The 14,786-nt window shown below is 32.2% G+C and overlaps 1 protein-coding gene across 2 annotated transcripts in view; it reads right to left on the bottom strand.

Annotated features, from left to right (window-relative positions):
• CWC27 (CWC27 spliceosome associated cyclophilin) overlaps positions 1 to 14,786 on the bottom strand; it is a 286,067-nt gene that overhangs the window by 231,162 nt on the left and 40,119 nt on the right. For both annotated transcript variants that reach the window (XR_004233770.1, XM_012541061.3), the window contains exons 9-10: positions 13,685 to 13,724; positions 12,821 to 12,975 (exon numbers count right to left, since the gene is read on the bottom strand). Coding sequence is in view for 1 of the 2 variants with exons in the window: in XM_012541061.3 (XP_012396515.2) it covers positions 12,821 to 12,975; positions 13,685 to 13,724 (195 nt within the window). In the remaining variant the exon portion in view is untranslated. The remainder of the gene's footprint in view (positions 1 to 12,820; positions 12,976 to 13,684; positions 13,725 to 14,786) is intronic.

Genomic DNA, 14,786 nt, shown 5'->3' with positions numbered 1-14,786 from the left:
GAATATTTTAAGTTATATCACGAAAAATATCAGCTGAAAGTTATACAGTCCCACTTCTATTTATTCATACAACTATTAAGGGAATAATCTTCTTTGTTGTTGTTTCATTTATGTCCACTCTTCCTAAGCCCATTTGGGATTTTCTTGGCAAAAATATCAGAGTGGTTTGCCATTTCTTCCTCCAGTTCATTTTACAGAAAAAGAACTAGGGCAAATAGTGTTCAATGACTTACCCAGAGTAACACAGCTAGTTAAGTAATGTCTAAGGCCAGATTTGAACTCAGAAATATGAATCTTCTTGAATTCAGGGCCAGAACTCTATTCACCATGCCAGCTAATTGCTCCTAATAATCTTCTAGGGATATACATTTTATGTTTGGTTTTATATCAAGGATGAACTAGTTTTGAGAAAGTTTCAATATGATCTGTTTGGCCATTTATTTTCATTAAAAAATGCATTTTATATTTAAGAAAACTGAAGTCATAGAATGTAAGAGTTGAAAACAATCCTACACTCCAATGACTTTATTTTATAATGTGAGGAAAAGGAAGTACAATGAAATGAAGAGCCTTGCTCCTCCTAGAAGAGAGTGATCATTTCCTAAAATTATTACATTGTAAAGGTCTTTGTTTTTCACCTAGGACAAAGCCCTCACTTTACAAATGAGGAAACTGGAGATGAGATTATTTATCCGTGGTTTGCAAAACAATAAATGCAGAATTAGATTTCAATTTAAGACTCCTGACTTCCAGTGCAGCTTTCTTTTTCTGGTGACATGAGAAGGGTCGTTTTTACACAATATCCTACATAAAATACAAATCAAGTCCAAGGGAAGCCCTACCTTGAGCATATTATTCCTCCCATGTCTCATAAGAAGGACTATGCTCTGTGGCTGGACTCTGGCCTTCACAACTCAAAATACTATTTTTTAAAGGGAGATGAAGTAGAACAACCTTGACAGATTTTTTTCATTCTACTTACATTCACCTAAAAACCAGTAGCTATTTAAACTAGGTACCTTTATGAGGTACAAGTTTAACTAGACCTGATGGAAATTTTAGCCTAGTCACAAAGTTCTAAGATAAATCTACAATTTGTGCAAAAATATAAAACTAAGAAATGTCAAGGAAAACAAAGATTTTTTTTGTAAGTTAAAATCATTTTTTTCAAAGTTTTTTCTAAAACTTTTGTTTTCAGAAAAATTTTATATTATATGCTTAATTTAACTTTTGCATTCTATTTTTAAAATGGAGATGTATAAACAAAGATCAAAAATAACATAATAAAATTAAGCTTATAGAAAGATCAGCATTATAGAACAGTCTTTTGTAAGCTTGCCTGGAAACAATCACCCTTTGATATATATGACATAAATGGCATGTGATAAATAATGACAAAAGGGGATGATAGGTGGCATAATGGGGAGGACCTGAGTTCAAATTTGACTTCAAACATTTAACACTTACTAATTAGTGTGACTGGCAAAAAAAAAAAAAAAAAAAAAAAAAAATGACAGAAGTAAACATATCCTTAGCTGACTTGATCATATTCAAGGCACCAACAAATTTAAGAATTCTTGCTCTTCAGGACCAGGAGATCATTATATACTTCAACAACAATACTATATGATGACCAGTTCTGATGGACCTGGCCATCCTCAGCAATGAGATCAACCAAATCATTTCCAATGGAACAATAATGAACTGAACCAGCTATGCCCAGAGAAAGAACTCTGGGTGATGACTAAAAACCATTACATTGAATTCCCAATCCCTATATTTATGCCCACCTGCATTTTTTATTTCCTTCACAAGCTAATTGAACAATATTTCAGAGTCTGATTCTTTTTGTACAGCAAAATAACGGTTTGGTCATGTATACTTATTGTGTATCTAATTTATAGTTTAATATATTTAACATCTACTGGTCATCCTGCCATCTGGGGAAGGGGGTGGAGGGTAAGAGGTGAAAAATTGGAACAAGAGGTTTGGCAATTGTTAATGCTGTAAAATTACCCATACATATAACCTGTAAATAAAAGGCTATTAAAAAAAAAAAAAGAATTCTTGCTCTTAGTGTTGGACATGGCCATGAATATTGGGAGTCATTTCACTAAGGAACTCTATAAATTCAAACTGTTGTGCTGAATTATTTAACATAGTAACACAGCAAAATGGATCCATGACTTGGGCATAAAGGAGCATACCAAACAAATTAGAAGAACAAGAGATAATTTATCAGATCTTTGGAGGGGAAGAATTTATAACCAAAGAAGAATTAGAGAAAATTATGAAAGGTAAAATGGACAACTTTCATTACATTAAACTAAAATGTTGTGCACAAACAAAACCAACAGAAACAAGATTAAAAAAGAAGCAGGAAATTGGGAAAATATTTTACATCCAAGGATTCTGATAAAGCCCTCATTTCTAAAATATGTATAGAATTGACTCAAATTTATAAGAAAACAAGTCACTACCCAATTGATAAAAGATCAAAGGATATGGACAGACAATTTTCAGATGATGAAATTAAAGCCATCTATAAACACATGAAAAAAATTCTCTAAATCACTATTGATTAGAGAAATGCAAATGCAACTCTAAAATACCACCTCATACCTCTCAGCTAGGCTAAGATGACAGAAAAAAATAGCAATAAATGTTGGAGAGAATGTGGGAAAACTGGGACACTAATGCATTGTTGATGGAGTTGTGAAATGACCCAGTCATTCTGGAGAACAATCTGGAACTATGCCCAAAGAGCTATTGAATTGTGTATATCATTTGATCCAGCAATGCCATTATTGGGTCTGTATCCTAAAGAAATCATAAATGAGAGGGAAAAGACCCACATGTGCAAAAATATTTCTAGCAGCTCTTTTTGGGGTAGCAAAGAATTAGAAAATGAGTAGATGCCCATTAATTGGAGTATGGCTGAACAAATTGTGGTATATGAAAATAATGGAATATTATTGTTCTATAAAAAATGATAAACAAGCTAATTTTGGAAAGACCAAGAAAGATTTACATGAACTGATGCTGAGCGAAACAAGCAGAACTAGGAATACACTATACACAATAACAAGAAGAAGGTACAATGATTAGTGATTCAAAGCAATCCTAATAGATTTTGGACAGAAAATGCCATCTGCATCCAGAAAAAGAACCAAGGAGACTGAATGTAAATCAACACATACTATTTTCATTTCTTTTTTTTTTTTTTTTTTAGTCTTCCATAGTTTTTTCCTTGGGCTCTGATTTTTCTTTCCCAACATGATTCATAAAGCAATGTGAATTAATTAATTTTTTAAAAATACAGTGGCAAAGGTAAATTTTAGGTAAGCAAGACAGAGAAAATGCATTTTGTGATAGTTTCTTATATGAATGTACTTACAAAACCAAAGTTCTGTTAATTTGCTTAACATCACTAGAGAAGTGAAGAATTCTATTTACTTTTCTTTGGATGACATCATGACTTTAATGATAGAAGCCTTTCTCAAAGATACAAATCCCAGTTACTCCAAGCTTTTTCATCCTTTACAATTTTCATTAAAATCTTTTCACAAAGGATTGATTAAATGGCAAGGATGTGCCAGATCTTGTGCTCATGTAAAATAACTAAAAACAAATTCAGAAGAGATAAATAAGCAACTAGTTGAAGATAGAAAAGAGCAGAAGGGGATCAGAGAAGGCCTCGTGAGAAGTATCATTTGAGTTGAGTTTTGTAGAAAGCAAGGGCTTCTAAGAAGCAGTCATGAGGAAGGAATTCATTCTAAACATAAGGCACAGTTTGCCCTGAAACAATACAAGATTTGGAATTCCCAAAATACAAGTTCACTCTCCCCACAATCTTGGCACATGTAAGAATGGGTACTGAATATCCACCTAGAGATTACAGTGTTGAATTGTGGAACTGAGGAGCTATATAGATTTACTATTCCTAGGATATGGTAATAATTACCCTTTGTTTGTATACTTCCTGCATTCTCACTTTAAGGAAAATAAATTTTGCTCTTATTTGAATTTGTGTATGTTCTAAATGGTCCTGCAAAATCATGAATCCAGTCAGAGCAACTGCTGTCAGAAACAGAATTTCACAATGAGAGTGAAGAGAAGAGAAGAGAAGAGAAGAGAAGAGAAGAGAAGAGAAGAGAAGAGAAGAGAAGAGAAGAGAAGAGAAGAGAAGAGAAGAAGAGAGAGACAGAGAGAGGGTCAGAGAGGGTCAGAGAGAGAGAGAGAAAGAGAAGGAGGAGGAAGAGGAAGAAGAGAAGGAGGAGAAGGAAAAGGAAGAAGTTCTTAGGAGAAGGAGGGGAGGAGGAAGAAAAGTATGATAAGAGGATTCTAGGTTGGTCACAAGTTAATTAATAGTATGTCTGGTCAATGAGCCTTCCCAGGTCACTGGGCCTGTGCACTGAAACAAAGGACAAGATACTGACTTAATCTGTAAGTGGGTTAGTTATGAACTCAAGGTTTAGAAAATGAAAACATAAAGCTGTTGGATCCCGTTGGTGTGCAATACAATCAAGAAGTTGATTACACAAATGTAGACAATAAAATGGAACTGACAAGACATAGGAATTCAAATGGCAGAAATTTACAAAATAGATTTAAGAAAACTTTTTGGATTATTAGGAATTCAGAATCATGGTCTTTTCCTAGATAAATGCATATTACAAATGTGGGATTTTTATCCCAAAAAAACACAAGCTCAGTCAATGGTAAGGGCTATAATAAAATGTGAATGAGCACATATAGCCTACAGGAATCAAATGGACATTGGAGAATCTAGAACAATTGAGAGGAGAAAGGTTTTATGTACTGGCAATAGGAGAGGACATCTAAAATGCAGTCATCTAAAAAAATAAGCTTTCTTTAAAAAGACAATCCCTCCTCATAATGCTGAGAAGCCTATTAATTATTTGTTTAGATGCAGACAAGGAAAAAGTAGTTGGAATTGCCCTATTAGGATAAATAGTAGAAATACTTGTTTGAGGAAGCTCGTGCCCTCTGGAAAATATTTATTATGGATTTTTATAGTTCTGTGTTAAATATGATATGTGTATGTGACGGCATATGTGTGTGTGTGTGTGCTTTGTAAATGCTGAGACATCTTAAACTCATCTTGTCTAAAATAGAATTTATGACTTTCCCTCCTACAGTCCACCTCCCTTCTACACTGTGATGACAAAACAAATTAGTTTTCTCTCACTCATACATGATATCCCATCTCCTGTATCGCTGGCTGCAACTCATGCCTTAATGCTTGCTCTTCTTATCTCTTGCTTTATAATTCCCTTTAAGACTCAGCTCAAGCACCATCTTTTCCAGAAAGCGTTTCCTGATTTCCCCAACTGTTAGTGCCTACCCTCCAAAACTAGCTTACATTCAACTACTTTATATTTGGTTGTATTTGTTTTCTTTTTATTTATTCTGTATATTAGAATTTAAGTACTTTCTGAGTAAGGTTTGTTTTACTTTTTGTATCTATATCCCCAGCACTTAGCAATGAAACTGAAATAATCCTAATAAGTGTTTTTTGATGTCAACGTTTTAAGAGTTTTGCTTAAGAAGTTACTATTACTTCCTTATTAAAGTGCCAAAGACAAAAGATCTTAAAAATATATCTGACTCTTGACTGGGATGATGGTGGAGGATATGGGAGGTAATTAACTTCATTAGAAAAGAAGCTGCAGAAAATCTAGACAATGAAAACTTGGGACTCAAAAATTCTCTGAATTTATCACAATTTATGAATTTCAGATCATAAATCAATAGCTGGCTTATCTCCCTTCTGGCCAATATCAAGGAGTAAATTTCAGCATAAAATTAATTGTTAAGAGTTACATTAGATTTATACAGAATATATGAGTAGGTCAATGTAAGAAGTTACATTCAGGCATAGGGACTCGAGCTATTTCATCACTATTTGGGATTTATATTTCTATCTATCCCATATTATGGGTACATGGAATTAGTTCCATGTTAAATGCCCATACCCATAGATCCAAAAAAGCAGCTAAATTAAACCAAGATAGAATGGGATATATGGAATGGAAGAGCATTTATTAAGCATTTATCATATTTCCAAATACCATGTTACACACCACAAATACAAGTAAACAAGACAATCCCTACATTCAAAGGGATTTCATTCTAATAGAGTAGTGACAAAGGAAGAAATATTGATTTAATTAGTTCTCAGAGTTAGTGTAGGAAAGTATGTAGGGAGAGGGAGTGAAGGAAGGAACAAGTTTGCATGTTCTTTTTCGGTCCGTGCTATATATATATATATATATATATAGTAAATGCTCACTAAAGTTTTATAAACTTTATAATTTTCAATAAATATAAAATATTATTATCATTTCATGATTAATGAAATGATAATTTCCTTGAAATCCTTTCCTTGAAAAAATTATTTCTGTAATTATTATGGTACTACAAATGTTTAAGTCAAAGTGATCTTCCAGTTAACCTGATGGTATGTAATTAAGGATACTTAGAAGGCAGTTATTTCCTCAAAAAGGACCACAGTCATAGAGAAAGAGATAAGAGACTAGGAGGAGAATATCCCTCAGAAACAACATTGATCACAAGAAACAGGAATGTTTAGAATATAATAAAAATGTAAAAATAGAAGAATTTCAATATTCTGAAAAACTGTTTGGCACCAGCAATAAGGTTGGACTGAAATAATTGTTATCTGTGGTAGTTTTGCCTTCAGAAGAACCCGTCTGTATTATAGGCTGAAATGTGAACTATTAATTTTATGAATTCAGTTTCCTAAAAAGCTCAATGCATTATCAGATTATACCTAGAATTTTTTGGAACTTATACTATGTAGATTCATAGTGGTGAATAGATAAATTTCTTTTAATATTTTAATTAAAATGAAAAAAAAAACAACCTTTTTCCATTCCTTAATATCTTTTTCTTTGCTGTTATCACATCTTTCAATCATTCTACTAAATTTATAGTGTTGTTTTTGTTGTAGTATTCCATGTTAGATAAAGACACGTCATATATTCACTAAATCAGAAGATATTTGTTCTGGAAAATACTAATAAAAAATCATCAAATTACCAACAAAAGAAGAATATTAGCAAGTCACTCCTGGAGAATTCATGAAGAATGTATTGAGTTGATAATAACTGTGAGTGACACGTTTAACTACTGAATCAATTTCAAAGGAAAGAACAGCCTTACAAAGGCATTGACAGGTTCCAGCCAAAAAGGCTGTCTGAATAGTGAGACTCCCAGTTTTCTCCCCTATATCTATTTCATTTTTTGGAGGGGGGTATTTTTATTAATTTCATTTTTAATTTATAGAATTAAACATTTCTATACCATATTATAATAAAAAAAGAATGCACATGAAACTGCAAATCTATTAGATCTACTATTAGATTTGCAATTTCATGTGCAATCATCTTTTATTTATTATACTTTTATGGTATTCCTGGGTCAAAGAGTATAGGCAGTTTAGTAATTTTGGGGACACAAAATTTACCAAATTGCAATTCACAATTCCATCAAAAATGAATTAGTGTCCCTATTTTCTATATCCCCTTCAATGTTTGTTGCTTTCCATTCCATTTATTTTAACTAATGTAATATGTATAAAATGATATCTTAATATTGTTTTAATTTGCTTTTCTCCAATCTTTTTCCTTTATATGTGTTTCTGGTCAAATATGTTTCTTATAAATAACATATTGCAAGATTGTTTTTTAATCCACTCTACTATTCATTTCTGTTTTATGTGAGAGTTCATCCCATTCACATTCAATTATGACTACTAGCTTGTATTTCCCTCTATCTTATTTTCTCTCCTGTATAAACTTTTGTTCTCTTTCCACTCTGTCCTTAGTAATAGGTTTTTTTTTTAACTCAGTCTACTTACTACCTTATCTCCTATTACATCTTCCTCTTCTCTTAATAGTTTTTCCTAACCCATTCCACTCACTACCTAATATTCTATTTTATCTTCTCACCCCCTTTTCTTACCTTTTTTCCTAGTATTTCTGCCCTCTTTTCTTTCCTCCTTCTCCTCCTACTTCTTTAGAGGATTAGATAAATTTCTATACCCAATTGAATGATAAAGTCATTCCCTCTTAGAGTCAAAACTAATGAGATGAAGTTTCAGACAATGCTCATCCCACTCCTTTCTTTCCTTCGATTGTAATAGGTCTTTTGTACCTCTTCATGTGAACTAATTGTCCCATTATACCCCCCTTTCCTCTTTATCCAGTACAGACCTTTTCCCACTCCTTAATATCTTTTTCTTTGATGTTATCACATCAGAGTCCATTTACAACCACACTTTCAATCCATGTGATGCCCACCTGTCTGCATCAGTGACAGTATAGTTCTCAAGAGTTATAGAAACAGTTTTCCTATCTAGGGATATAAATAGTTTAACCTTTTAAGTAATGTACATATTTCCTCTGTTTACTTTTTTATGGTTCTCTTGAGTCTTATGTTTGTAGATTAAATTTTCTGTTTAGTTTTGGTATTTTAATAGAAATGATTGAAAATCTCTTATTTCATTAAAACTCCATCTGCTACTCTGAAAGATGATGCTGAGTCTCGTTGGATAGTTAATTCTTGATTATAACCCCTAGTCCTTTGCATTCCAGAATATGGTATTCCAGGTCCTCTGATCTTTTATTGTAAAAACTGTCAGATACTGGGTAATCCTGATTATTGCTCCTTGATATTTGAATTGTTTTTGTCTGGCAGTTGGCAGCACTTTTTCCTTGAGATTAGATTTGAAGTTTTGCAACAATGTTCCTTAAGCTTTTCCTTGTAGGATCTCTTTCCAGAGCTGAACAATGGATTTTTTCCAATGAGTATGTCCCCCTCTGTTTCTAGAATATTGATGCAGTTTTCCTTAATGATCTCTTGAAGAATGCTATCTAGGCTTTTTTTTTTTTTTTTTTTTTTTTTTTGGATATGGCCTTCAGTTAGGCCAATAATTTTTAAATTGTCTCTTGTGGATCCATTTTCCAGATTGGCTGTAACTTTTGTATTTCTTTTTCCATTTGGTTAATTCTACTTTTTAAGGAGTTGTTTTAATCAGACAATTTTTTTTCCTTCCTTTTCTGAGTTGTTGATTCTCCCATTAATACCTCTCATTTCCTTTTTCATTTCCCTGCCTAACTCTCTTATTTGCCTTTTAAAGTCTTTAATGAGCATTTCCAAAAAGCCTCTTTGGGCTTGAGACTAATTCATATCACTCTTTGAGATTTTTTTTTATGGACATTCTGTCCCTATCTGAGTTTGTGTTTTGGTTTGCCCTGTCATCATAATAACTTTCTGTGTTCAAGGGTCTTTTCTGTTTCTTGCTCATTTTCTTTCCTTTTTTTTTTTGGTATTTCCTCTTCTTCTTCTTCTTTTTTTTTTTTTTTTTTTTTTAAGGTTTTTATGGTTGAGCTCTGCTCCTAGGGCAAAGGTGGTGCTGAACCAAGCTTTCTGTGAAGCTCTGAGCCTTGGCTTTGAGCACAGGGGTCCCTTGTGTTTGAAGGGGATAGCTTTGCCTGCTCTTTTCGGGAAACAGCCTAGTTTCCCAGAGTTCGTTTTCTGAGCTGAGACTAGAAGCTGTCCAGCTGATTTGCTGTGAGTAAGCCCTTTCCCTGGATTTCCTAGAGTCTATTTGAGCTAGGCTGAATACCCTTTTCAGTCCAATGAAACTGGCCTTTCTTGAAGTTTTTCCAGTCTGTCTTGAGCTGGAGAGAGGTTTCATTCCATCAGAGTCTGTTCAGAGGCTTGGTTTTATGTGGTTTTTCGAGGGAAACTGGAAGAGCTCAAGGAGCTTCCTCACTTTACTCCATCATCTTGGCTCTACCCCTAGAAGTCCTCCCACATATTTATTTCAGGAAAAACTTGAGATTCAAACCAGCCAGAAATTCAGTGAGGATCTAATGTAAGTTACTTATTCTTCCAGAACTTACCAAAGTAAGCCTGAAGCCTATTAACTTCACAAAGGGGATCATCAGCAAATCACCAATTGTATCACCAATACAAGTGATAGCAAATAAGCAAGTAGCCTTCAGCACAGGGAAAGATGGGCTTAAAACATTTACAGCTTGCAAAGTTTTGTGCCTAGAAGCAGAAAAACTAGAAGGCTCATTGCAAGGAAGCCACAGAATGAAGATCTTGGAAGTCCCAGGGCATGGGAGAGACCAGTATAGGAGAACAGCATTTAGAATAAGGTACTTAGGTTCAGTGCTCAGAACTTCAAAGATCTTGTGGGCAGGGCAGGGAGATGCTTCAATCTCAGGTGCTAAAGATGACCCAGCAGGATATTAAACAGGATCTACCACTCTACACAAAAGAGCAGCTGGACTACGCCCAGAGAAAGAACTCTGGGTGATGATTAAAAACCATTACAATTGAATTCCCAATCCCTATATTTATGCCCACCTGCATTTTTGATTTCCTTCACAAGCTAATTGAACAATATTTCAGAGTCTGATTCTTTTTGTACAGCAAAATAACAGTTTGGTCATGTATACTTATTGTGTATCTAATTTACATTTTAATATATTTAACATCCACTGGTCATCCTGTCATCTGGGGGAGGGGGTAGGGGGTAAGAGGTGAAAAATTGGAACAAGAGGTTTGGCAATTGTTAATGCTGTAAAGTTACCCATACATATAACCTGTAAATAAAAGGCTATTAAATTAAAACAAACTAGAAATATTAAACAACTTTCCAAAAGTCATAGGCAATAAGAGTAGGACTATTAATTTATTACAAATCTATGGATAAGGACATAAACACATTTAACAAGTCTTATTTGTTTCTACTTTTAGTTTTATCAATAAAATACAAAAGGGATAGTTTTTCATTAAATTAGATTTTAATGTGTTTTTTGATCCTACATCTTTTTTCCACTAAATATATTTTAGTCATGTTTAATACATATTTTCTTGAAAAGTTGCTTAAGAAGAAATTTTATGTATCACATCATATTTTCTTTAAAATGTCCTTTATAAAAAGATACATTACCAATTTAAAAAAAAATTCCCAATTTCCTGAATTGTAATATTTGTATAAAAACAAATAAAAGGTTAAGTATTTCTAGAGGAAAAAAAAAAAAAAGAGCAGCTGGAGGTGGATTCTGACCCTGATACAAATCCCAGTTCAAGATAAAACTGAAAAGACTATTAAATCAAAGAAAACACCAACCAGTATATTACAACAGTATTAGAGATTCCCTCAAAAAAAGAATAAGTAACTCTGCTAATAGCTTCAAAAAAAGAAAAAAATACTATCTTATGGTGGTATCCTTTGCCAGCACAATGTCTGTTTTACTGTAAAGGAAGCAAGAGATAAAAATTAAATAAAATCTATTAAAGAAAGAACTAGAAGGAAGAAAAGTAGCTTTGAAAAGAAACTGTGTAAGCCTTACTGAAGGAATGGATTCCACGAAAACTAGAATAGACAAACAAAAATTAATGCTTTTATACCATAGCAAGAAATAGTAGAACAGAATTAAAAGACTGAAAAAAATAGAAGAAAAAATAAGATCCTTTATACCAAAAGCAACTGACCTGGAAACTAGTCAAGATGAGATAATTTAAAAATCACTAGACTATCTGACAATCATGATTCCCTCTCTCCCTCCAAAAAAAGTATGAATAATAATTCATCATAAAAACTGCCCATATATACTAGAATCTGAGAAAAAAATCAAAGTAGAAATAATTTACCTATCTTCTCTTGAATGAAGCCCTAAAATGAAACTCCAAAGAAGGTTCTAGCCAAAATCCAGAGCTCCAATATCAAGGAAAAAGGACTACTACAAATATCCAGAAAGAAGCAGTTCAAGTACCACTGTCAAATTCACAAAACACCTGACAGAGGAATCTGAGGAAAATTAGAGGAAATCTGGGAATACAATATTTCCAAAAAGCAAAACTATATACACTTATAACAACAATAACTTACTTTGTAGAACTTGATATAATCCTATAAGAGGGAAAATGAAAAAGAGAATTTTCAAACTTTTCTAATGAAAAGATCAAAGCTTAGTAGGAACTCTATAGTGTCTAGAATCTAGAATCTAGAGAAATTTAGAAAGCTAAACTCATTTGAGAATTTGGAAGATGCTGTACAGTGATATAATTAGTTAATTCATTTATTAAGCAAGTATTATGTGACAGTCACTGTGCAAGGTAGAAAGGATACAAAGAAAAGTAAAAAATACTCTTTGCTATCAAAAAGCTTTAGTCTAATGAGGGAAACAATATGCAAAAAACTATAAACAAACACAGACACTATAAACTGGAGATAAACCACAGAGGGAAACTCTGTATAAACTCTAAAAGATTTTAAGGACTCTCTTCAATGCAATAGTACCAATTATATTTCCAGAAAATACAGGATAAAAGCTACTCACTTCTTAACAGAGATTCAATGTACTCAAGGTGTATAAAGAGACATTTATTTTTGGATAAGGTTTTGTGTGACTTCATTTTCTTTAATTATTCTTATTTGTAACAAGGGATTTTTGTGGGTTTTTTTTTTTTTTTTTTTGGTCTTGGTCTTTGGTCTTAATTTTCCATTATGTGGGATGAGGATTTAACAAATACTTATTGACTGACTGACATAACCAAGAAGCACTAAAATAATACGAACACATCAAAACTCTCATTGAGACTATACATACATGTAAACAGGCAATTCAAAGAATGACCAATCATTAAAATATTTTCATTATTCTTGCACTGTATACAGCTTTATTTTAAAATGTTATTAGAGAAAGAGAAAATTTTATAAAAATATGCTGACATCATATGTTTGACTCACCTGCGGGTAGCTGATTTTTTCTCTATTTCTTTATCTACTCCTTTAGTAGATTTGACATTTTCACTTCTATCCTTTTTCAATTTTTTGGCAATTCGTTCTTTCACTAGATTCTTTTCATCACTATCATCTTCATCTTCTTCACATCCATTTTCATTCTAGAGAATAAAATTTAATATCTGCCTGATTAACAATTATCCCAATATTCATTGAGAAAAAATATATTTTTGGTCATTACTTATATACATTGTATAAGATTTCTTCTGTTAACTATTTTTAATGAATATAGGCTTATGTTATTTCATTGATGGCCACAAAATATATGTTCATTTATTTAACATTTAGTGGTCTATTGTGATTGTAGTAATGTGCTGGGCGCTGTGAATGAGTTATACAAAATAAAAAATAACAACCAAAAAAAAGGTGTATTCACCCTTGCAAGAATATGTAATTTTTACCTCCTGTGGCATAAAAGAATTCTGTAATTATTAAATAGCTGCATTTCACCTAAATTGTCTATTCACTTATTAAAAGATAAAATGTGCTTTAACATTTCTTTACTCACATAGTCAACCTGTTTTTAAAACTTAAATCTTAATCAACTCCTGAGTGACAAACCAATAATGCAAATATGAATGCAAATAGAATAATGGATTAAAGAAAAAACAATGAAGCTATTATTTCTCATACAAATTTTGCAATTTTCACATACAAATTTTTGCATGAACACTTTAATTGTGTTTTAATTTAATATTACAATTTAATATTACTATTTAATATTACAATTTAATATTACTAAATTAATTGCATATGAAATTTGTCATCTAGAAATAGTGTAAAACTACATAAATGAAAGTTATTACTCACATCATCTGAATCTCCTGTCATTGAATCTGCACCCTTTTCACTAAAAGTAAACAGAAAATTCACATAAATTTTAGATTCTCCCTAAAATTGACAAAAATACTAAACAAGTTAAAAAAGCACAACCTATTTTCTAGACACATCAGATCAAGTTTACTCATTTTACTCAGGTCTTCTTTTTGAACATACATCATACATGCCAAAGATGATAGACAATTTAAAAAGCTGCATCATTACTGTTCAATAGTAGTCACTCTTTATTCACACAAATGAAACTTAATGATTCACAAGGAAAAAAAAAAGAAATATACTGTCGAACAAGATTTGCTATGTCACTGAACCAGATTAAGGGTCCCAGACAATTCTAATGTTAGCATGTTGAAAAACTTGAGAAGAAGTTCCTATTCTATCAGTTCCAGCTAAAGAATATTATTTGTAATCATGTATACTTAAAAGTTTTGCTCCAAATGGGACATCTTAAAATGTGCTAACCTTAAGAAATAGCATTTTATTCCCTCTCTAAATTATAGCACTCGAACATGTCACAAACTACAGTGGAAAATTCAAAGACAGTGTGTAGATAGATATGTTGAGCTACTCCCATGACTCAGTTTCAGAACTTCTTGGACCACACAACCCAATGAATGGGCTGAATAAATGCACAGTATCTAGTAAGGCAGACTGTATTTAACAGAATCAAAAAAATAAGATGTGAAAAGAACTTGACAAAATAATTCTATTCATAGAAAATAAGACTGAATAATCATTCAACTAATCAAGTAGCAACTAATCAAAGAACCTTATCAAAAGCTATCTTTCATCCCCAAAAAGAAATAACACAGACTACTATAATTCATTAGACTCCAGAGCAAAAAATATATATAATATTCATTTCAGACCAAAACATGACTGCTTGTTCTTAGAAAAGAAATTCAAGTGTTATATTTCAGTGAAAACACTAATATAAATGAAACTGTTTCTATGAAAAATTTTGTCCAAATATATTACCACTATGGCAAAACAGATTTCAACTAAATATTAATTTTTTTGATGAAAATTCCAAATAACAAAAAAAAAAATTTCAACCTACAAAGCTTTAAAATTA

Source organism: Sarcophilus harrisii, chromosome 1, assembly GCF_902635505.1.
Source record: "Sarcophilus harrisii chromosome 1, mSarHar1.11, whole genome shotgun sequence".
Lineage (NCBI taxonomy): Eukaryota > Metazoa > Chordata > Mammalia > Dasyuromorphia > Dasyuridae > Sarcophilus > Sarcophilus harrisii.
The sequence above is the reverse complement of the archived record's forward strand: the minus strand, read 5'-3'. Positions and strand labels throughout refer to the sequence as shown.